The 23,575-nt window shown below is 44.1% G+C and overlaps 1 protein-coding gene across 1 annotated transcript in view; it reads right to left on the reverse strand.

Annotated features, from left to right (window-relative positions):
- Window positions 1-375: 375 nt before the first annotated feature.
- LOC102105066 (uncharacterized) overlaps window positions 376-23,575 on the reverse strand; it is an 89,989-nt gene continuing 66,789 nt past the window's right edge. The window contains exons 23-36 of the mRNA XM_088061149.1: window positions 21,984-22,112; window positions 20,263-20,391; window positions 19,650-19,775; window positions 18,581-18,709; window positions 18,263-18,391; window positions 17,038-17,169; window positions 12,818-12,946; window positions 11,821-11,946; window positions 11,282-11,410; window positions 8,972-9,100; window positions 8,560-8,688; window positions 7,783-7,908; window positions 5,178-5,306; window positions 376-4,783 (exon numbers count right to left, since the gene is read on the reverse strand). Of these exons, the coding sequence (XP_087917275.1) occupies window positions 4,704-4,783; window positions 5,178-5,306; window positions 7,783-7,908; window positions 8,560-8,688; window positions 8,972-9,100; window positions 11,282-11,410; window positions 11,821-11,946; window positions 12,818-12,946; window positions 17,038-17,169; window positions 18,263-18,391; window positions 18,581-18,709; window positions 19,650-19,775; window positions 20,263-20,391; window positions 21,984-22,112 (1,751 nt within the window). The 3' untranslated portion in view covers window positions 376-4,703. The remainder of the gene's footprint in view (window positions 4,784-5,177; window positions 5,307-7,782; window positions 7,909-8,559; window positions 8,689-8,971; window positions 9,101-11,281; window positions 11,411-11,820; window positions 11,947-12,817; window positions 12,947-17,037; window positions 17,170-18,262; window positions 18,392-18,580; window positions 18,710-19,649; window positions 19,776-20,262; window positions 20,392-21,983; window positions 22,113-23,575) is intronic.

Below are 23,575 nucleotides of genomic sequence, written 5' to 3' on the forward strand. Positions count from 1 at the left end.
AGAATAAAGTCTCATCCACAACAGAAAACTGTTGCTTCAAGACTAGCAATAAGGGAAAAAGAATACCAAGTTTTAATGACATGTTTATTAAAAAAAAAAAAAAAATCAGCATCCTTTCACTACAACACATCTACAACAGAAAGTACAGTACAAATCTGAGATGTATCCCACACATTCCTTGAAGAGGGATTACAAATTCACAGAGACATAATATTGCTATGTGAGTGCTTATTAAAAGCAATGAAAAGAACAGAGCGAACAATTTATGCTCTACAAGGCTGAGATTTGGTGTTTACTGCTGGAAATTGCTTTACACAGTGACAGAATTTAAAGCTGTGACCTTGCAAAAGAATTACTGGGCACAGTTGCAGCCCGTGCACGGAGTTGCTCAGTCAGGTCAATCTGAAGGAAAAATCCTTCAAAAGCTGGAGACTGAGAAGGTTTCTAGCCTAAATATAAGAATATTAACACAAGGATGGGAGGATGGAGGTTTCTTGGTCCACCAGCACTCTCAAAGATTGTTCCTAAGCTTTACTTTGCTCTGATAAGAAGCTAAATTCTAAGAGTCCCTGTTTGAGCTGCACAATGAAGCCACGATGGCTCCCAAATGTGTCTTTGACTCTTCTGGGAAGGACATGAAGGTATTATTTCCATGTTTGTCCCGTTGGCAACGCCTGACACTATGCTGGTTATTACTTACACAAACAGAAACCTGCAGCCAATCAAAATAATATGGTTGGCAAGGAATCTGGGCAAACTTTAATAGCTATGGTTCTTCAACATAAAAAGGATAAAAGTAGAATAATAATTTTTGGCAGGGGAAGAGGGGAATTTTTAAAATTCTGATTGTTTTCCTATGAGGATAGTGTTAGTGAAGTCTAACTTAAAACACGTTGTTCTGGTTTCATGAATTCTCAGCGAGCGAGGTTCTGCTGGGCCCACTGAGTTACACTCAACTCCTTCCCACTCCAACTGAAGTTATCTGGAGCACACAAGGTGAGAGAGGGGGAGCTGGCACAGGAACTGCATGGCTGAAATAATTCCAGTGTCTTTCTGAAAGGAGCTATCTGCAAGTGCAAGTGTGTTACAGAGGAATACACAGAGCGCTCTCTCCAAGGAAGGGTAATTAACTTCAGCCCCCTGGGAAATGGGGAGCCAGCAAAAGCCTTCACCAAGAGGAAGAAGGGCATCAATTTAACTAAAAACCCCATTTTCACTGAGTTTTTCACTCTCATTTTCAACAAGCCCCAGTGCTGTGGTCAGGACTGTGTCAGCCTGATGCTCTTTCACTGGAATCTGATGAAGCAAATAAGCTGAGTTGTATTAATTTAGTAGCAACTATACTTGCTTGCCACAAAATTAATCTCTGGAAAAGCTGATTTAGTCAGCTTTCCATTAAAAAACCCTGTCAAATAAAGACTGCTTTGTAGGCAAAGAATTACATTAATGTGTTAAACTGTAGTAAGGAGCAGAATCAGAATAATATCAGAAGCAAATAAAATTCCTTAATTAGTAGTTAATAATGTGTAAGTGTGGCTCTTATAGAAAACAAAATCCTGTAAAAGTTTTCTCTGCCTTATGAAAAAATAAGAACCAAGGTAAGACATTCCAACTACTCCAATCAAAATTCCTCTTTTAATATTTTTGTAATCTTTAATTCTGATTTTTACCTGTATCTGACTGTTCTTTGTTTTGGAACAAAAGGTCATGCAGAACCATAAATCAGAATGGTCTGTTTGATGGCACTGAAGTGAACTTCTTTTCCCAAGGTAATAACATAAAGAAGCCAAGAAGCATTTTGAATAAAAAAGTCTTTTGCATATGGAGTGGTTTGTATGAATTGGCATTTTCTGATTTGAAAAAATGTTTGCTGAAATATTTCCCAAAGCAGATCTGCTTGGGCCTCTTATTTCACTGGCACAGGCTCAGTTTCAGTCACTTAAAATATGTGTTTCATCATGTACCTAAAATCATGACATCCTTTAAAAACACTTAATACAACAATCTTTTATTTCCTTATACTACATATTTACAATTCTATTAGCAAGGTACTGTGAAAAATGTAAACAAGTATACACAGGTGTAAATAAAATGGCTTGAGAAGGGTCTCCCCTTTGATTAGCTGCTCAAATCACATGCCAGTCTACTAAAATAAGGGAAAAACAGTACATTTGATCCATTCTGCTGTCTGACAGCAGTGTAAAGGGTTTTATGCATGAGCTGCTGAGTAACCACACCAGTCTCTGGGCAGCTGGAACAAACTGGAACATCTGATGTACTGGAATGTGGCCAGTGAGGGTCACTGAGCTAATGGGGAGTCTTCAGAAGAGAAGACCAAGGCTGTAGCCAACTACCCCATGGGGGTGTGGGGGAGAGGAAGCCAAAGGCTCCTCAGAGATCCACACTGAAAGATGAGAAGCAGTGGACCAAAGATGAAGCTTAAGAAATTCTAATTAGAAACCAGGGAATAAAAGGGAAGAAAATGAAATCTCCACTAGGACAGGTTCAAAGAGGTGGTGGGATCTCCATCCTTGGAGATTTTCAAAAGTAGCTGGGATGAATCTCTGAAATTTTACTTGAATGATTAATCTCTGACCCATCTGACTCTGAAGCTGACCAGGCTTTAAAGAGAAGCTCAGACCTTCAGAGGTTTTCTACAGCTTTACTCACTCGATGATTCTACAAAAAATCTTGAGTACAGTGTGACACTTGCACTACTGCTGTAGTTTGGCTCTGCAGTAAATACAGAGCTAAGATCAAAATATGTCAACTGCTCAACTTGAATTGTTCTTCTTAGCAGTTGCTAAGATTGTATCTCATTGTCTCACAGAAAATTTATAGGTTCCTGTTCAGCGAAATTGCCCCAAATTCACATAATTGTAGGATCAGACCCCAGCCATCACACCTCCAAAAGAACATTCAAAATGTCACTGCCTTGCTGAGAGTCACACACTTCTGGGACTATAATTTTGCCACATTTACATGGAATGAACTTTCCAGTGACATTCATTGACCTCTACAGAAGAAATTAAAAGGGATCAACATCAGCCCCAGTGATTTTCTGGCTGAAAGCACAGTTAGTTAATTAATTTTGACACATTCACAAATACCTTTACTTTCAATACCTACAAATTGATGAGTAACAACAATAAGACTTCCATGAAGCTTGGAAAACACCTCCTAAAACTGTCTTGCCTCCCACAGATCACAGTTTGAAATAAACTCCCAGAGGAATGAGTGCCATGTGCTTTGGCCTGGACAGTTACTGACTGCAGATGTGTTTAAGACCTGGGGTGAACCATGGGGAAAATTGTTAGCTCACCTTCCCATCCAACCTCCTGGATCCTGCTTCACCAACTCATCACTCACCCAACCAAAACAACGAACTTCTTCAAAAATCCCAAGTTACCATCAATTATTGTCATTTTGTGTCTTGCAAAACAAAAACCTGCTCTTGCAGAGCTGCAGTTTGTTCTGATGGTGAATGGAATGTCAGCACAAGAGCTGGAACTGCCCATACTCTGTGTCTACTATGGCCCTGAAGCCCCTTCTTAAGTGCAGTTTTGATACAGTAAGAATTAAGTGGTTACTACACAGATTTTGTAACTCCTAACCTACAGAGAGGTATAAAGAGACACTGAAATCTTTTAGCTTGGTTAACTCAGAATATTAAAATACAGAACATACATTTCTTTATAATGACATATTTTTAATATCAAAAGAAAACCTGTCTGAACAGACAAAATAGCACCAAAACATCTCTGTTCTATGAAGTGGCCACCAGCAGCTATTGAATGGGATCAGAACTGTTGTAAGATGATTAAAAAACAATAAAAAGGCTCAGTAAAAGCCCAAAACCCAAAAATATTATCTTTAAGCACCTCTCCTCTTCTATCTGCTTTCTCCATTTAAGATAAAACCTTTTCTGCATCAGCAAATACACTGTTTTATGAGAAGTGCTGCACAGCTTGGCTTGACAAACCACTGAGAAATTAATCTGGTAAGATGTGAGGACACAATGCCAGGAGAGTCTGGCAGATGACACCACGCTCTTTGGAAGACAGATTCAGACAGAGATCTTCCAATCAGTCAAACCACACCAGAAATGCAGAAGATGCTCTTAAATAAATTAACAATGTATTGAGGACTCTTGTTGGATTGTGGCGGATTCTTCAGCTGCAAGTTCAGAATTAGACTGCATACTTCTCTAAAACACACAGTGTTATTCAAAGAGGAATTAACTTGATGAATCCCTCTAGTTTCTGTGCAATGTGATTTTCCAGTGAATCTGTAGAGAAATAATCTGTGGAACACTCTTCAAACTTGGTGCTGGCTGTCAAGTGGGTTTAGAAAGTCCCTGATATGGAGTCTGGCTCATTCCACGGTGAGGTGTTACACGCCGCTTATCCCCGTACTCTTTGGAGCTGGTCTGATTAAAAACATGTCCAGGCTTTCAAGCAATGAATTATATTAATACCAGAAAGAATGTCCAGAGTAGATTAATGGAGGGGCAAGAGGCTAGGAATGAGCACATGAAACAGATTCAACTTTTTAAAAGGATCCAGCTACTAAATGGCCTCTGTAGTCTTCCATAAGAAGTGTGAATACTTCAGTACAATTCAAGCTGAATTGAATAACTGTTTTCATATCCAAATTCAAATACCGTCTGTGCATATAAAACAGTTCATTTATTAGTCCAAATGTTACTGTTGTAGAGCTCTTGGAAAAATACTCCCTCTTTCTTGAGCTTGTTCTTCATAAAAAGGAAGCTTTGGAGGGCCACCTAGAGAATTAAGTAGAAACACGGTTTCAGGTCCATATAACCTAATACTGAAATATTATATAGATTATACAATTTACACTTAAATAATTCAATAAATGGTAGCCTTGAAAAGAAGGTAGAGGAGGGAGTTACAGCAGCCTCCTTACAGAGGCAGAGTGTAGGCAAAACTGTAAAACACCTCCAAATTAGAAGGTTCCCAAAATTATTCCTGAACTAAAGGAGGAACTGTGATTAAACTACAAGCGAGAGGAAACTTTCCCTCTTGTACTCTTATTTCATTAAGAGAAATTATCTGAACAATCCAATGGGTTGACACTCCCATCCAAACTGACCACCAGCATGGGCCACACGTGTTTTATCCCACCAGGAAAGGCTGCACCCCCAGCCTGGTTACCTTCTCTGCAGGTTGGCCCCATCCAGGAGTTTGGGCAGGCGCACTTGCCGTTGTGGGGATTGCAGCGGGATCTGCCGGCACACTGGCACCGCAGGGAGCAGCCGGGGCCGTACTGGTCTGGCCTGCACCCTGCAAGGACAGGAGGGTTTGGGAGAGGGTGAACACTCCTGGTAGTCTCCCCCTTCTGTGGGATCAGGAAGCTGCTCAGACACCTACATCTGCTCACAGTAAAACATGACATTTGGGAAAGCGCGGCAGTCGTCAAGTTTTGTCTGCCGCATGCTCTGCCCAAGCTGCAGCCCAGCTGTCCTGAAGAGGTTCCCAGAATGGAAATCATTGCTGGTGTAAAAACAGGGGCTGACAGCTCAATGGAGAACATCTTGGGATCTGCTCAGGAAAGTTGCTGTCAGCATCCTGGATCCACACTATCTCCTGCCCCGTCTCTCCTGCATGGCTGGGCTGTCAGTGCGTGCTGGCCAAGAGCCTTCTCTCACAGAATGTGACACTGAGAATTAATCCATTTTATAGATACTCATGTCTTGCTCTGATTGCACAATTCTGCTGCCTCCTGGCAAACTAAACTCTCAAAAAAACCTCACCTCCAAATGCAAATACATTTCATAGCTAGGCTGGTAAGTCCTCACTGCAATTTTTTATGCATCAGAGGACAGGCAGGAAAGGACAGTGAGCAGCAGGGTCACAAAGCAGGGTGTGAGACACACAGCAAACAAAGGTCCTCACCTTGCTGAAAAACCCTGTAAGCAGGGAACTTGCCTTCTCTCATGAGCACCCTCGGGTAAATAAAGTCCTGCTGAGCCTGATGCCCTGCATCAGCTGCAGCCCCAGCACGTGGGAGAACTTGCCCTGTGCGCTCTGAGCTTGGCCTTTTCAATTAGGAAATGTTATGAGAAAAGGTCTCCCCAAACACCTCTGGACCTGATTTTAATTTATGTAATACCACATTTTCATGTTAATAACAATGTGTATTTAAGACATCTGTTTGAAAGTCTGCAATGTTAATTTACTACAGAAAAAGAACGCCCATAAAAATCTGTTATATTCTCTCTCTCTCTCCCCTTTTTTTTTTAATTAACATTTTGCCTGTTTAATGGGTGCTTTACCAGAGTTCAAATTAAAATCAGGCCTTTTATCTTTATGGCTGCTGCACAGTCACAGCTGCTCACAGTTATATCACAGATGAACTGAGCCTAATTGAAAATAAAAATGCAAATAAAACCTACCCCATAACAGCTTTTCATGGATGGGGGCTACCCTAACTGATTTAAGAAAAATAAAAAAGACTTGCAGAGTTTGCAAGGAGGAAAACCTCGATTCCCATTTTTGGTGCTGAGCTTCCCCCTTGCGTTCCACTTCTGCCTAAAATTTTACTGGAAAGGCCCGTGGACAGCTGGGGCTGTGTGGGCAGTGAGGGTGGCTCCTGTTCCCACTGGAACAGTGCTGAAGACTGGGAGCTTCATTTCCTGACCACAGGACACTGCACAGAGGGAATCAAATGCTTTTCCATTTTAGTTTTACAAGTTGCACTAATGCTTAAGCTCACAGCAATCTGTATTAATAACAGCCTGCTTCAATCAATTTCTGCCCCATCCTAGAACAAAAGGAGAAAAAATATTTCCCCTCTGTCCCAGGGGCTCAGGAGGATTTTGGCTCCTGGTGAAGCTCCACAGTAGCACATGGATGTTCACTCCTTTTATCTTGCTTGTCACAGCATTGGGATCACAAATGTTTTCTGACACTCAGTTTAACCACTGCAATTCCTTTTATTTCAGTGATTGCCCTAAACCTGCTCCATCATAACCACAGAATCCTAGAATAGCCTGGGTTAGAAGGGACCTTTAAACTCATCTGGTTCGAGCCATGGGCATGGAACACTTTTCACCAGACCAGGCTGCTCCAAGCTCTGCCCAACCTGGCCCTGAACTATGATCAGTCACAGCTGTGACCAGAGTCTGGCTCAGGAATCTGCCTCTCTACCCTGTGCCCAACCCCATCAGGGTACAGCAGTGGGGACGGTTTTCCCTACAGGAAAAATTTCTCACCTATTTTTATATCCTTGTTACTGAAGAATCCTGCTCCTGTGGGCCAACAGCCCAAGCATTTGGGTTAAAAGTTCCTGGGCTGCCTCTGAAGGCCAGGGGCAAGCACAGCTGCTGCAGCCCCACTACCCTCATCTGTGGAGATTCCATCCTGCTTCCAGGGGAAGCAAATACAGAGCTGGACATACTTTTGCACTGGTCTGAAAAGGGTCAGTGTGGAAATTGGAGCCCTTGCACCCTCTGGAGTCCTCCCCACTACATTTGCAAAACTTCTTGGTCTATTCTTCTCCAGCCTGTGTTCTCCAAACCTTAGGGTAAATGACATTTTACAGCTGACCCATGAACAGTTTTCCTATCAGTATATCAATTTAAATATTGATTAAATCAAGAGGTACAAGCCTGCTGATAAAGGTGTTGATAACCCTAAAGAGCAATTTTCTACAATGAACAATTTCTTGAACAAATGTCCTTTAACAGTTATTCTGAAACCAACAGGTCAGAGTGGTTTAATTACACACAGTCCAGCCCTTAAAAAAAACTGCCCTTACCAATGTCACACTTTTCTCCAGTCTTCCCAGGTGGGCAAAGGCACTTCCCAGTCTCTGGATCACAAGGAGCATCTCCACAGTCACACTGATGCTGGCACCTCTCACCAAACCAGCCCCTGTCACAGCCTGACAGCAAGAGAATCTTTCAGATGCAGTTTGAGTGGCAAGAACATTAAACCCAGAGTTTTCCCAGGAGATCTCAGAGGAAAGCTCATAAATTAACCAGTGTAAATGCCAAGCTTAATGAAGAATAAAACATAGTGCAATTTTCACAATATTTATATGAGCTCTCCTTCCGTTGGGGTTGCCTAATCTAACTTCTCAAAGCTATCTGTAAATCTGTCCCAGAAATGTAGCTGGCACTTCTATTTTTAATTAGAACTCTCTAGAAAACCTCTCCATAACACTCAATAGGTTTGACATGCACCTATTTAATAATCTTATTTGGAGTTTTAGAAGCAAATTTAGAATCAGCAAAAGGGACTTATTTTTAATAAATGGCATGTGGAACTCATTGCTGTAAGACATCATGGAGACCAGGACTTTCACTGTATTAATTGGAACCAGATTAGTTAATTTATAAGGGAATGGGAACACCCAGCTCTATAACAGGAAATCTGTCCCAAATTCAGTGTTTCAGGATATTCATAAAGCTCAAACTATGGAAGAAGTGTCTCCCAACAAATATTTCAGTAACTATAAGAGGTTATTTGAGTTCTGCTTTTGTTGTTTTTTCCCCTTTTCTTTTTTTCTTTCCCATCAGAGGTGTAGCAGTACCTTTTTCACAGTGGACACCGTGATAACCCAAAGGACAAAGGCACTGTCCTGTCACTGCATCACAGCTTGCTCCATTTTTACAGGCACAGGCCTGAAGACAGCCCAGCCCATAAAATCCAAGGGGGCATCCTGAAAAATTAAAATGAAGAAGGTCCATGGAGAAAATCATACACATCATTCAAATCCTCTGTATTCTCTGTGACATTCCCTGGCAACCAATAAAAAATGATACTTAACTCTAATAATGCCATGGGCTTTTAAACTTGTACCACCCAGCATCGGAGACATGTAAGATCTGGAAGGAGCTGGATGATCTGGGACATCCCCAAGATTTTAACTGAACCAGTGAGGTTATTTTTGACTACTCTGAAACCCCAGACCTGTGACAATTACCCCGAGTGCCTCCACTTACTGTGCTCACAGGAGTGGCCATAGAAACCCTCGGGGCACCTGCAGCACCCTGTGAACCTGTCACAGGTGCCATTGTGCTGGCACAGGCAGTCCAAGGAGCAGCCAGCCCCATACTTCCCGGGGAGACACTCTGCTGGCAGGACATGGACAGAAAAACAGACAAACAATCACTGCCCTCACCCAGAAAAGCTCATATGTGATAGATAGCATTGTCAAGAGATGATACCCAGAGAATAATTTGCAGACCAAAGAATATTTGTTATGAAGACACAGGATTTCTGCACAATGATGATGCATTTACATACTTTGGTGAGAAATCTTTTATGTTATATAGATGTTTGAACAGCAATTTCCTGATCCTTTTAACAGCCTGCCTTTTTCAATTTCTCTCTTCACAGACTCGATCCTGAACCCGCACCATGTGTTGTAAAGCCTTGTAGTGAATGGCATAAATTAGATTTTCTTTTTTCTTTCTTTATCCACAGCAATATTTTCTTTTAGGCACTTAAAAAGTGTGAAGGAAAACATGAAGCTACTCCTCCTCTGTGTTATCATTGGAGTTCACACTATTCGAATTCCTAATAAAACCAGGAGGATCCTTTTCACACATAGCAACAGTCTGTCCATGTATAATGAGCTATCTGCTTTTACAGAACCAAACACGTCTCAAATTACCGAAAGCCAAGTCATGCAGAAGGGACTGTGCCAATATAATTAACCTCAGCATCATCTCTGAATAAGTTAACTTCCCACTGCTGGGATAATTTGAATCTGGGCAGACGAACTTAAACGAGCATGGCTGTCCAAATAATCAGACTGAGAACTCTGCAAATGCCAGACAGGATCTTCCAGGAACTTCACATCTCATCTCTATTAAAAGGATGCCTGATTAGCTGTCTTTGATTTCCAGTCACAACATACTCAATCCCACACTGTTGTGGAGATCAAGACTCGATTTTCCAATAATTTCACTCCCTCTGTCGAAAGATAAATAGTGAAGCTCTCTCTAGTGATACAACACACAGTCCCTTACACAATGTGTGCACATCTCCAGAGATGTTTTATCTATGAGACACACCCACAATCCACTACTCCACGTGGGGACACCTGCACCACCCTGCTGAGGTCTGGCAGCCCCAACTCAGCCTATGGGTGACTACAGAGATCTCCAGGAACAGACAAATGGAAATGGACACAGTTGCCCTTTGCTAGGTCAGCCAGATATTGATGAAGTGCAAATATTTTATTTGCATATAAACATTATAATAAATATTATTATTTGTCCACAAAGAACATTCACTGCCCACTGAATCCTCACAGGATTCACACTGTGAGTAGCTGCACCTTTCCTTTCCTCCCTGCTCCACCTCTGCACACAGATGCACGGTGGGGCTCTGAGTCTCTTCAGATGCAGAGTGAAACAACTGCATCTCAGAATGCTGCTAAAAAGTGTCATTTCTATATGACACTTTTATATAGGGACACTCCCCTCTAACAACCAGTTCTTGGTACGGATACAGATGGAGTTTGAGGTGAATATTCTACAGGTGTCAGGGACAGAGGTGCTGTAAATAAGAGCTTGGGAGGGTGTTGGGGAGCTTGAGCCATGGCAGTTATGATTTAATGATGGCATTTGTCTTGAATGTGTACTCAGAACTATTTACTTATATTTCATACCAGTAAACTTGTGGTTTCCTGAACATTTAAGTCCATAACTATACAGGTATCTCTTACCTACAGAGAAAAATAGGAACACAGAAATGCAGAATAGTTTTTGGGAGGACAGGACAGTTGTGGGAAGTCTGGGCTGACAGGAGAGATTCTGGAGTAGGATATGAGCTTATTCTGTTAGAGTGCTTTGTCTTGCACAAGAGACAGCTGTCATAGAGAAGTGAGGGTGAGAAAGCAGGATAATCTCAGTTACTTTGGATAGATGTTGTCAAAACATCTGGGAAGTGAATACATGGGAAATTCAACTCCAGTCCAGAGTCAAATGAACGAGAACATAACCACTGAGGAGGAAGACATAGGCTTCTGCTGCTCAGAGGATCGCCTGGAAGAAGACAAAACCCAACATTCCTATGAACAAAGAACACAGAAGTTGGGCAGGAGAAGAAATAATGGAGTGAAGAAGAAATAAGGAATGTGCAAGGGAATTAATGAGCAGGACTCAGGAGGAAACTTCTTTGAGAAAAGACCTGAAGCTCTAACTAGGGGCAGCTCTGAAGCTGTCCTTGTCTGTGGGTGTCTGGGGACACTGCAAGCCCCAGCTTGAGTGTACAAATCCACTGCCATGGAAGCAGGAAATCACCTTTCTCACAGGATCTTCCTGTCCAGCCGAGCCCACAGGTGCAGTTGCCATCCACGTGGTCACAGATGCCACCGTTCTGACAGGTACATGTCAGGTGGCAGTTGGGGCCATATCGTCCCTGGGGACACACTACAGAGAATTAACAAAGTTTGAAAAAACCCAAAAATTAGCACCCCAAGAAAAGGATGAAGGTGACAGGGAATAAATACAGACACATGCTCCCCAAATGCATCCCAAGACATTAGTGTCTCCCTGTGGTGGGACACTGCTCCATGATTATTATCAATTTCACCCAAACACTCCGAGCTTGACATATCCTCTCAGCTTCCTGGAGGTGCCCTGGCACGGAGGGTGGCAGGGAGGTGTGGGCAGGATTAGGCTGGGTGACGGAGCGAGGAGGGATGGAGGCTGAGCACTGCAAACTGCAGCGTTATCAGCAAAGGGAACTGGCTGTGAACAATGTTTGGCACTGAGTTTATTTGCTGGGTATTTTAAACGTGTCACCCTCTGGTGAGGTGACCTGGGTCCTGCTTTGTTACCTTGCTGGCAGGCAGGTCCCGTGTGGCCGGGGGCACAGGTGCACTCGCCAGTCCGTGGGTCACACTGACCTCTGCCACAGGCACAGAACTGGGCACAGTCCTTCCCATACCGGCTCTCAGGGCAAGCTGGAGGAACACAGGATTTGTCAAACACCCAGAGGATCCATTGGCAGTTTTCATTTTTAACACAGCCATCACCTTAGGGGAAGAGCTGGCTTTGTTTTTATTCCACCTAATGCACTTCAAAGCATCAACTATGAAGCCAAAACCCACCCAAAGACACAACTGCTTTACCTTCTGACACTACCTGTGATTATAAATATAATCCATGATTTCACATGGAATATTTACTGTCTTTCCCATCAGAAGAGTGAATGTACAACTGAAATATCAGCTGCTCATCCTCCCAGTTTAAAACATCTTTCCTTCCTTAATATTGATGCTGCCCAACAGGGAAGAGCAAAGGTATGGGCAACCAAACATTCAAACATTGCCTTTCTGTGAATAAGCTGAAGAGAACTTCACAGAGAGCAGAGCTTTGGAAGCAGCACAGAAATTCAGCCACACCATTTCGCTCTGAAACAGAGAAGTAGTAGTAGGGTTGCCATGGAGTCTTTACCAGTTTTGCCATGACAAAATTTGATCTTTTTCACATTTATTGAAACTAATGGCACCACAGTGTGAAGCAAAATATTGAGATAATTTCTCAACCTTGAAATTTTGGACAGGAAGAAGGAACTTGAGCAATTCATGCTGAGCTGGCTCTAGAAATAAATTTGGACAAGCAGGTTATAATCCTGGGGTAAGTGTCCTTGCTTCTATGCATGCAGGAGCAAGGGAAAATATTTTGCAAGAGATTTTTTACAAAGCTGGAATCCTGATTTACAATTCAAGGAAGAGGTAGCTGGAATCTGTCTGTTTTTCTTCTGACAAGCTCTTATGCAAATGATTCTCTTTGCTGTGTTTTGACAGAAGCAGAACACGAATGTTGGCTTACTTTTGCTGCAGTTGGCTCCGATGAAACCGGGAGCGCAATCACACGTTCCTGACGCAGGGTCACAGTGGCCTCCGTTCATGCATTTACAGGGATTTTGGCAGTTTGAACCATAAGTACCTTTTGGACACCCTGTTTTAAAAGAAAAAATACCCAGCAATTAGGTTAGGTTGCTACTGGGCCTGTTGCATTTCATGTCTTAAGCACTTTGTTGCTTTCAATCGAAGCTTGATTTTCATTTTCTAATGTTAATCACCTCCAGAGGGCCAGTAGGCATTGAGGAGCAGATGGCTGCTTTGGACAATGTGCCTCTGTGCTCTCCCATTCCCCTTACGTGACAGCAGCAAGAAAAGCAAGCCCTGTTCTACAGAGGTTTTCCTCTTGGGGTTTCTGTTCCAGATGAATGTATTCCCTCTTTCCCTCCTACACAGAGAGATGGGGTCATTCTCCCTCTTCCTTTGGGCAGCAGCCACCTGGTTTGCCCAAGTCAGTGAGAAGCTGTGAGCCATTTCTGCCAGTGGACTGGAAGAAGGAGCTGGTGCTTGAGCAGCATGATCATCATCCAACAGTTCCACTTGTGCTACTACCCCTAAATGTCATTTCTTTGCTCACCCCTTCCTTCTCTTCCCTGGCAGAAGGAAAGTCTGGCTACTTTAGAAACCTGGTTGAAAATATATTTGCTCACGTCTCCAAGCAACAGATCCCTTGCAATCTGTGCATAAATAACTTCATGTATTTTGTCTTTCCTAAAGGCACAAAAGCATGGCCTGAGTGGCTAGAGAAATCTCTGGCTTTTCTGAACTATTCAATAGTGAGGAAGAGCTTATGGGGAAGCTTTGAAGGGGTGCCTTTTAAAATAAAACTGAACGTTGGCTTCTGCTCAAACCAGGATAGCAGATCATCAGGACTAAACAGATACATGCTTCTATAACATGCAAATACTCTCCCCAGCCCTTCTCACAGATTCTTCTCAATGAATGCTCTGTCATCAGTGCTTCCATCTGCCAGGATGCAAAATCTGTTTCACGTGCAAGCCCTGGCATCAAGGAGTGAGCCCTGCAACACCTCTTTCATTCCTACTAAGACTTGAAGTTAAGGACTCATCCAGATTCAATGATTTAATTCCTCTATGTGAGTATCTCTTTTCCTCCTTCTTTTCCTTTTGGTCATCATTTGGATTTTCTCCTTTATTTTTTTATTCTGTGTCCCAGACTCCAAAAGACAGCTGCTTCTCCCTGGCAAAGCTGTCAGAGCTATTCCTTAGCTCACAGCTAGCAGTAGTTAGCTCCATTACTGAACAGGATGCAGTAATTCCCTTCTTACCAGATTCTTTGTCCTTGCAGTATTTCCTCTATTTTGGCTCGAGAAGGAGCAGCACACTCAGGGCATGTTCAGCTGCTGCAATGTGCACATGGCCAATAACAAGGCCACCTCATCTGTTAGTACTTTGCAGAAGAATTTTGATGCAGATAACAAGGGCAATTTGCACCATGTCCCACCATTTCAGTAGGCTCTGCCTTTGCAAAGAGGGCTATTCTTGCACCACCAGTTATCTCATAAAGACATTTTCTAATTTAACGGTTTCCTGTACTTCTGACTTATGTTTTTTCTGCGAACAAAAGAGTGGCAGCTAGATTTCCACCTCATTTCCTGATTTTCCTTCTGCTTTGAGTGGGTTTGTCATGACCAAGAGCTCCTAAATCTTTCCATAGCAATTGCACATACTGAGGCTTTTCTGACCAATGCTATTAATCACATTGTCAAATAATCCCTTCTGACACATCCTGTCACCTACAGCTTGAGGGTGAAGCTGGTGAGATCTCCCGGCCCAGTCAATGTCAAAGAAACATACCATGCTTTTTTTTTTTTTTTTTTTTTTGGTAAATCATTCCACCACCACTTACTGCTTTTTACTCCTTTTAACAAGTAGATCTGCCCATCCAGCAAGTTATGGACAAGTGATGAGAACCTTATTGTTAGTTTGTCTTCTTGCTCTGGACCCTGCCAAGAGATTTTTTCAGCTCCTCACTCCAAAATTTGAGAACATGAAAGCCCCGTTGCTCTTGGCTCCTGGAAATTTGACTTCCCAGCCAACTACACCTTTTATAGATACTTTCTTGAACCTTTTTTTCACTGTACTATAAATATGGCAACAGTTGCCAGAAACTGTTTCCAGCAGCATCCAACCACATGTTGACTGGACCAGAGCCCATTTGGGAGCCGCTCCCTGCGCTGGTTTTAATATTCTATTGAGAGCTTCTTCACCCTGGAGCAGCCCCAGCTTTCCCTGCAGTGAGGACAGCAGGAACTTGGAGTATTCCCACCAAAGTCACGCGAGACACCCTTGGTTTTCAGTAGGTCACTTCAGCATCAGTCCCACAGTCTCTCCCTCCACTGACCAAAACTTGAAATAACTCACAATTAACTGTTCTCCTGTTTTGTGTGGCTGTCTATGAGTGGCACAGCTCCTGACAACAGGAACAACACCAACATAGATGAGTATTTTTCTGTGAGCTTTCATCATTTCATTATTTCTCCAATAAATATCTAATAACCTCTGTTTAAGAATCTTCTGTATATTTTTGGAATGTCAGAGTACAAAACACTATGAAATCTCAAATCTAAACCAAATCTTTAGGTTTAATCCCAACTATACAGAAATCCATGGCAAAAATCCCCCCTGAATACAGCAAAACACAGATTTTATTTTGCAACAAATCTTTTTATACCTTCTCTATCAGAACTTCAGTGTAATTGTTAATGGTTTAAATTTTAAAATTCTGAAATAAAACCTGAAGTATCTAAGTAAGGTTGAGGACATTTACTGTAATGAGAGATTTAGTGCTACACACACAGGTAATGGCTACAGAGAAATTGCTACATAAAGGTAATGGGCTGACCATGATTAAGTCTTTTAAAATGATCCTGTTAAATAGTTGATCTCCACTACTGCTCTACTATAACATTTATTATAATCTAATATATAATGGATCCAAATGGCTCCAGCCCCATCGTTGAAGGCCAGATTTCGATCTCACTTACAGCAAAAACTGATGCACAGAGGAGGACAGAATCAATCCTTTGTGTTTTATTTATAATTTATATTTTAAAGAATAACATGTGATGATGTGATGGCAATACAAAGGCCCATCTCTAAAGGGAGTCTTTCTCCTATTTCTGTTCTCTATAAAACAGTGGTTTAACCCTTACTAGAGCTGCACATGTGACAGCTGGCTTTTGTATCCAAATTGTCAGCCCAAAAGGCAATTAAGCCAAACAGAACTGTGCTGGATTCCCAAGAAAGAGAAATCAACACTCACCAAAGAGAGAAAAACTGAGCAAGAAAGACAACAGCTTGTTTTTTTTTTCTTTTTTTTCTCCTCTAAATGAGACTATTACAAGCCGTGGAGTAAAACCAAAATTAAAGTTGTAAATAAAAAGGTAATTAACTGTCTCCTTTATTGGCTGCTTTAGTATATGTTTCTTATCAGTTGCCACATTCCACCAGAAACAACTTTACAGATGTCCTAAAATACCGGCATGAGCCATGTGGATCTGGGAATATTTTTTATGATGGAGCATTGGGCCAGTTGGCATTTTGTCCTCTACACTAGTCACCATTTTTCAATCCAGAGTAACAGTTGGTTTAATTTGATTGCTCCTCAGAAGGCTCTGCAACTGAAAGGACTTTATGAATCACTTGGATTTATTGCCAATTTCAGCTTGTTGTTTTCTCATAACCATTTGTCCTTACTTGAGCACGCAGAGATTTCGGGAAGTATTTTGGATTTGGTATTTGGAAATGAGAGAGCTGTGCAATATCCAGGTGTAGCTGAGAGATGCAATGCAGAGAATGATCTTTACATTCTCTGGCGTGGCACGAGATTGGAAAGAATTTAGCTGGTAAATCTGGTGGTTTTAAAAATTAATTTGAAGGATTGAATTAATTACATTTTTGAACCAACATTATTCATTTTTTTTAGAAAATGTTTTTTAAAATTAATTCCTTGCAGTAATACAACTACATTTTTTAGTGTCAATTAACCCACCCTATGCTTACTTCCTGTACTGCAACTTATTTGTAATACTGTAACTTTTATACTATAATTAACCTCTACTTCTCTCAGTCACTGTACTGAGACAGATGAACCCAAAGCACCAGCAGATGCTCCTGCAAGACTCAGCTCTCTGTCAGAAAGGCAGCAACCCCCAAAAATACTCACGGAGGTGGCAGTGGGCCCCGTGGTAGCCCGGGCTGCAGGAGCAGTGGCCAGTGACAGGGTGACATTCCTGATTCTCTGCAGAGCACTGGCACACTCCGTGACAGTCCTGCCCATACGTGCCCGGTGGACAAGCTTTGGGAAGAAGAAATGCAAACCAATAAATTAAATTTGTCTTGGTAAATATAGCACTCAAACAAAGAGCGGGCTGAAATTTATTAAATAAAATCCCTGCCTACGGAATGACGCTCTCCTCCGGGACTTTGGATTTATTACATTTACTTGGGGGTTACTTGACTGCTTGATTTTGTTTTGTTCAGTCAATTTGTGCCCAACTGTCAAGGGCCAGATACAATTTTCTTGTCACTAGAAAAAAAAATCATAGGGAAATGTCAGGTAAAATTGACTAAAATAACAGTATAATTCCCAAGGGACCAGGCATGTGGATAAAGACATTCTACCTTTTGCAGAAGTTTAAACTTGCAAAGCTGCTGTGACATCAGCATCTCCACTGGTTTCATTCTGCCTGCTGACAGCCACATTGCCTACAGGTTTTGGACTTTCCACATTTAATTCTTACATCTCATTTCCATTAAGCTGCCCTGGTTGTGGGTCAGCATTTAGAGTCCTCTGGTGGAGGATACAGGACACCGATGTCAGTCCTTTCAATTCTTATTTATTGCTGGTTCTCCTTTGGCTAAAACAGGGCTCAGGGAAAGTTTTGTGGGGAGGAACAAAACCAGGGTGTTGCAGCTGGGGTCAGAGCAGGAGCCTGCTTCCAAAGACAGCTCTGGGGGACCAAACTCCATGCTAAGAAAAGCCAGAAAATGTCCCTTCCACGAGATCTGAGAGCAGGACAGCCTCGCACAGGGACAAGGCCAAGAAAAGCCGAGCTGCTGCTTTACTGACAGCACAGTGGGCAGGGCTGGGCTGGGCTCCACTCCATCCTCAGCCCATTTGGGGGCAGTTCAGCCCCTGGCTGCTCCCTGCCAGTGCAACAGCTTCAAGCACAGAGAGGGCAAACCCCAGCAGCCCCAACTGCGCTGGCACAGAGCTCAGAGCTGGCCAAACCCCTTGGCCGAGGGACAAGCAGCCCTTGGCCATCTTCCCTCCTGTCAGGGTGTTGTCCCTTCCCTCTTCAGGCTTCACATCCCCATGTTTTGAATCGAGAAATCCATTTATGCATTAGCTGCCGAGGGAAGTATTTGCGGTGTGATGAGGAACTCACCCTTGTCGCAGCCGTGGCCGGTGAAGCCCGGGGGACATCCGCAGGCCCCCGTCAGGTGGTGGCAGGGCCTTCCCGCGGGACAGCGGCACCGCCGCCCGCACCCCGCGCCGTAGCGACCCGGCAGGCAGGCTGCAGGGGACACCAAGCCTGTCAGGGCCAGCAGGACGGGACAAAGCCACCCCCTCCACGCACCCATCCCTGCGAGCAGCTCCCGCTCGGCCCCGCGGAAGGAGGGGGTGCAAACAAACCGGCCGCGGGCCCGGAGCTGCGGGCCCGGGCGGAACGCGCGCCCCAGGGCGAGGCGCTGCCCTCACTCACGTTTGTCGCAGTGCTTCCCTCGCCACCCCCTGTGGCAGTGACACGCTCCGCTCTGGGGGTGGCAGGACCAGCCGTGGGCGCAGTCACACCGCTCCTCGCAGCGCTTCCCGAAAAATCCCGGGGGACAGGCTGGGGGCAAGCAGAGAGAGCGTTCTACCGGCAGCTCCGCTGGCCATCAGCCAGGATCCTCCTTGCCCCAGCTCCTGCTCAGGAGTATATTTAGCAGACTGCGTGGCCAGAAAATATCAGTGAAGGGGAAGATATTAAAAATATTAGAAGCGCTTAATGCTGGCTGCTAACAAGTCTGCACAGCAAAGTTTGCAAAGACCGAGTCACGGCCTGGAGTGCAAATCCAGGCTCCACAGAGAGGGTGATGCTGTTTGCTTTGACAGAACTGTGCACACAGGGACAGCTGTTTGAGCAGTCTGAACTGTGCCCAGGAACTGCCTCCACCTTCCAGGTCCCTGTAAAGTGACCAAAGAGAAAGGGAGGTGGGCACTGAGAAGGCTTTACGGGTCCCACCGGTGGCCGAGGCTTTCCGAGTCCTCAGCACCTCAGGAGACCTCAGAAAGCTGTGCTAAAAGCACAGCACCTCAGTGGGTGAGCTGAAAGCATGTTTTGAGTCACCTCTGAATGAGATTTCATCCCTATTTCAGGGATTCAGATGGCTCTAAGCATGCCAAACAGCTGGGTCAAATCTGCGTGATGTGCCACATCTGAACTATCTGAACCATCACAGTCCAGTTTGCTGAGCTCCCCTCAATGACCCACAGAGGTGGCTGATCTGGCAAATTCTCCTTAAAACTCCCTCCCTTTCATGTGTTCTTCCCTGCGTGTGTAAGGTAGAGAAATACCTTCATTTTCTAAGGCAGGGAACAGAGGTAGGAGGAGATAAAATGATTTGGACAAGGGCATGGCTGGGCAGAGACCTGCCTGTGGGTCTGAGATGGGGTGAGAAGGCATAAATCCTGACTGGCCTGCAGAATCCTGGAAATTTAAGACAGAAAATAGAAAACTGGCAGAAATGGCTGATGGTTAAAATGAAGGATTTGCAGAAGGAGCTGCTTACCAACATCACAGCGGTCCCCAGTCCAGCCAGCGTGGCAGAGGCACTTCCTTGAGGACTGGTCGCACAGCCCGTGGTGGCAGCTGCAGTTCTGCTCACAGCCCTCTCCAAACTGCCCGTCCTCACACTCTGAAACGGGATGTGGGAGTCTGATGGGGGGCCAAGGCTGCAGCAACCCCAGCAGGAACTCCCTCACGCCTCTGCAACATCATGAGCCACCAAAACTGGGCCTAAAAACCTTCAGTGAAGGAAATTTTGAAGCCTCCCTTGGCAAAATTATCTAGAAATACAGCATTTTCATCTTTAAGGGTTTCTTTCTCCTTAAGTGGAGCTCATTACCTATCCTCCCCGTTCCCAAAGGACAAAGAACAGCTTATCCATCTCCTCTGCCCAGCAAGTTTCCAGCACCATGGATATGTTCAAGTACCAATATCACATCTCTCCTCAGCCTTCTCATTTCTGACTAATCAACCCCAGTTCTTTTAACTTTTTAACTTTTCCATTCTTCTGTCTCCTTCCTCTGGCTTGTCTCAAAGCAGACCCCAGCTCAAGTGAACTTCCTTTCAGAGTGACTGAAGCGAGGTGCTGGAGGGCTGGAGGAGGTGGTGAGACTCACCCAGCTCGCAGGCTGTCCCCGTCCAGCCCTGGGGACACTGGCACTCGCCACTCACAGGGTCACAGGTGGCCTGGCCGTGGCAGAGGCAGCGCTGCAGGCAGTTTGCTCCGTACCACCCGGGGGGACAGGCTGTGAAGGGAGGCAGGGAAAAACTTCCATCAGGAAGTGCAGAAGGACACAGGTTCAGCACCACCTCTCCCACCTTGCAGCCTTTCTGGCCTTGGAAGATGCTCTGAGAGGTACAACCAAGCAAAAATGGGGACACAATCAGTAAGGAATTACTCCAACCACTATAAAACTGGTCTTGGAACAAAGTAGGTGATTAAGCAAATTAGTGACCCACCAAATAACCTTGAGACTTTCTGTTTGTACCCACAAAACCCATTTCTTTGGTTATTTCCAGCTTTCTCAACAGTGGGGAGTGCAGTTCTTGATTTCCCTGTTCTCAGAATTTCTTTGTACAGTCCTCTTAAAATCACAGCTCCTTCTCTAACTGGTTCCTGCTGCCCACACCTAGCTGATGATATTTCACCATTTACCAAATTTTAATTAGGCAAGTCTATTAATGCCTATCACAACCAGTTTCTATGGATAGAACCTAATTTTTTGGCAAAAAAACACACACCTCTGCCACATGCCAGAGTGACACCTCTTTAAGATGAAAACAGGGGCAAGCTCTCACCTTGGAAAAGTACAGGCACCAGAGGATGGCTGTCCAAGCCTCACACAATTATTCTACCTCCTCACTTCACATAGAAAAGAAATCCCCAAACATGTATTTAAAAAGGGGTGTTTGAAACATCTTTTGTAACTTTTGCATTAGTTTTGTATTTGCGGCCTTTGGAGAAAACTAAAATTCAGGTCATGCTGTACATGTCATCAGGAACAGTTGAGTACCTTCCCAATTTTTAAATCCTTCATGGAAAGGCCTCTTCATATCAAGTTTTAAAAGGGGAATGTGCTACATTTAAATATCACTCTACCCCTGCCAGCTTTCATTCCTTTTCCCTAACAATCCTGGGATGTTGAAGGGGAGAGTCCGAGTGCTGACTCTAAATCCCGGCTCACCCAGGAGCATGCACAGCAGCATTCCTAGCTCCATGGTACTGCTGCCACCCCAGGGACCTCGTGGGGAAGGCACAGAACAAGGAGCTTCTGCAAGGGGCATGGACAGACTTTTCCTACTGCCTGGGATGCATGGATTAGGATGTGCAATGCCACAGTGCAGCCTCTTTGCCAGCCTCCTCTTATGGAGCTCCTCATGGAGCTGTGCTTGTGTTTGAGCCTCACGTACGGGTCTGATTGCCAAGGCTGGAAGGCTCAATGCCTTTCACATGTTCTGGATTTAGGCTCTGTCTGGAACAGCACAAGGTAATGCCGAGGATCAGTCTGGTGCATGGGACAGTAAAGCAGGCCATGGAAAAGAAACAGCTTTATTTCAGCATCATAATTGGGAGGTTTATGGACCTTTTCTCCCTTCATCAGCCTTCAAAATCAGCTCTCTTTCCAGTTTATGGCTGTTTCACCCCTCTGCCCTGGGATCCTACAACACAGTGTCACGGATTAATTTAATGGACCAATTCACGTCAGTGCAGATCCAAACCCAGTGACAACACAGGGCAATGAGCTGAGAGCTAAAATACCAGTGAGCTTTCCCCAAACACAGGTTTTATTTTTCCCTCCTATAATCCATAGGCAGGGGTTTGAATTTCCAGCTGTACCTTCTTGGCAGGTGGCTCCTTTCCAGCCCGGGCTACAAAGGCACGTCCCAGTTACGTGGTGACAGAGAGCTCCGTTGTGACAGTGACAAGTGTTCCTGCAGCCTGGCCCGTAGCTGTTCCCCTGGCAGGCTGCAACGACAGAATTCCATAAAACCCCATCAGGAAGCGTCCAAGGGAGCCCAGAGCAAGCACGAGATGCAACACAATGCCAGGGAAATCAGGTTGGAGCTGTGCTCCAATGACACTTTTCACATCATAAGAGCGCCTAAGCCCATATAAAATCACAGAATCATTAAGTTGGAAAAGATCTTCAAGATCATCAGTCCAACCTTTGGTCAAATACCATCGTGATCCTTAAATCAAATCTCAAAGTGCTGTGTCCACTCATTTTTTGAGCACTTCAAGGTATGGTGACTTCACCATCCCTGGAAATAAATAAATAAATGAACATAAAACCCCATATATTAACCATGTCTGACTCTAGAGACAATAGGAGAATCATTTAGGTTTCAAAAGACCTTTAAGATCATCAAGTTCAGCTGTTAACTCAGCACTGCTAAGTCCACAAGAGCAGCCAATACATAAACTGCAAAAGGTATTTAAAAAAAAATAATTCCACACGTAATAAGATCACGTCTGCAACACTCCCAGTTTAGAGATAATGTGTCTTATGAAAGTTTAACATAATAATGTGGGTTAAAAATATGTTTCACAGCCCATTCTGAAGGGGTTTCTATGGAGGGGCTGGACCACTGGAGGTGATGGATCAGCTGTCATCCCCTGCTCTGCAGAACGTCTTTGTGCTAAACTAATGGTCCAGCAGAACTGCCAGCCTGACAGCCCTGGTATTTATTTGCATCCTGGTAAGAGAACTGACAACTTCATTGTTTTCAGTGTTCATTTTTCACAGCTGGGTGCCTCTGCTCAGCCAGACTCTCATTCTTTGGTCAGAGAGGGGTGATATTTTCAATGAGTTTGGTTAAGCAGCTGGCTCCCAGGTGAAAACTTAACGCAGTCATCTCGCGAGCAAATGCTCTGCTTTCAGTGCTGCTGCCCATGAAAAATGGCAGTGATAAAATTCCTGCAGTCTCCATTGCACTGGAGATTTGGATAGCTTTGAATGGTGGAAAACAAACAGTTCTGCTACCTTGTTTTCTTCGGATAGCATCCAAAATAATACAAAGAGGGGTGATGGAACTGTATCTCTTCCTTGCACTGTTTTTGTTCTGCATTGCAGGGGCTCCTGTCAGAGCCCCTCATCCCTGTAGCACTTCTGGAATGCACTGGAGAGGTAAATAAAGCCTGGATCCCAGACCCAGGAGAGTGTTCTGCCCTTGCTGAATGTGGTATCTTCCATGTTTCACAGCTAAACAATGAATTCTCACCGAACTTCTCTGCCTTTCAGGGTGTTGTGAACATCATGATGTGAACATGATGCAGTGCTGTGGGAGAGCAAGACCCTGGGGACAGAAGGGAGGTGTGAAACCACCTTGATCTTGGAGGCTGACAGCCCCTGAGCCATTCTCAGCCCTTTTCTCCCCATCTGAGAGCTTCCAACTTCTCAGCCTGGTTCTCAGACACCATTTTCTCCC

This window comes from Pseudopodoces humilis, chromosome 11, assembly GCF_049639895.1.
Source record: "Pseudopodoces humilis isolate 2021_Gansu_Grassland_sample_001 chromosome 11, ASM4963989v1, whole genome shotgun sequence".
Lineage (NCBI taxonomy): Eukaryota > Metazoa > Chordata > Aves > Passeriformes > Paridae > Pseudopodoces > Pseudopodoces humilis.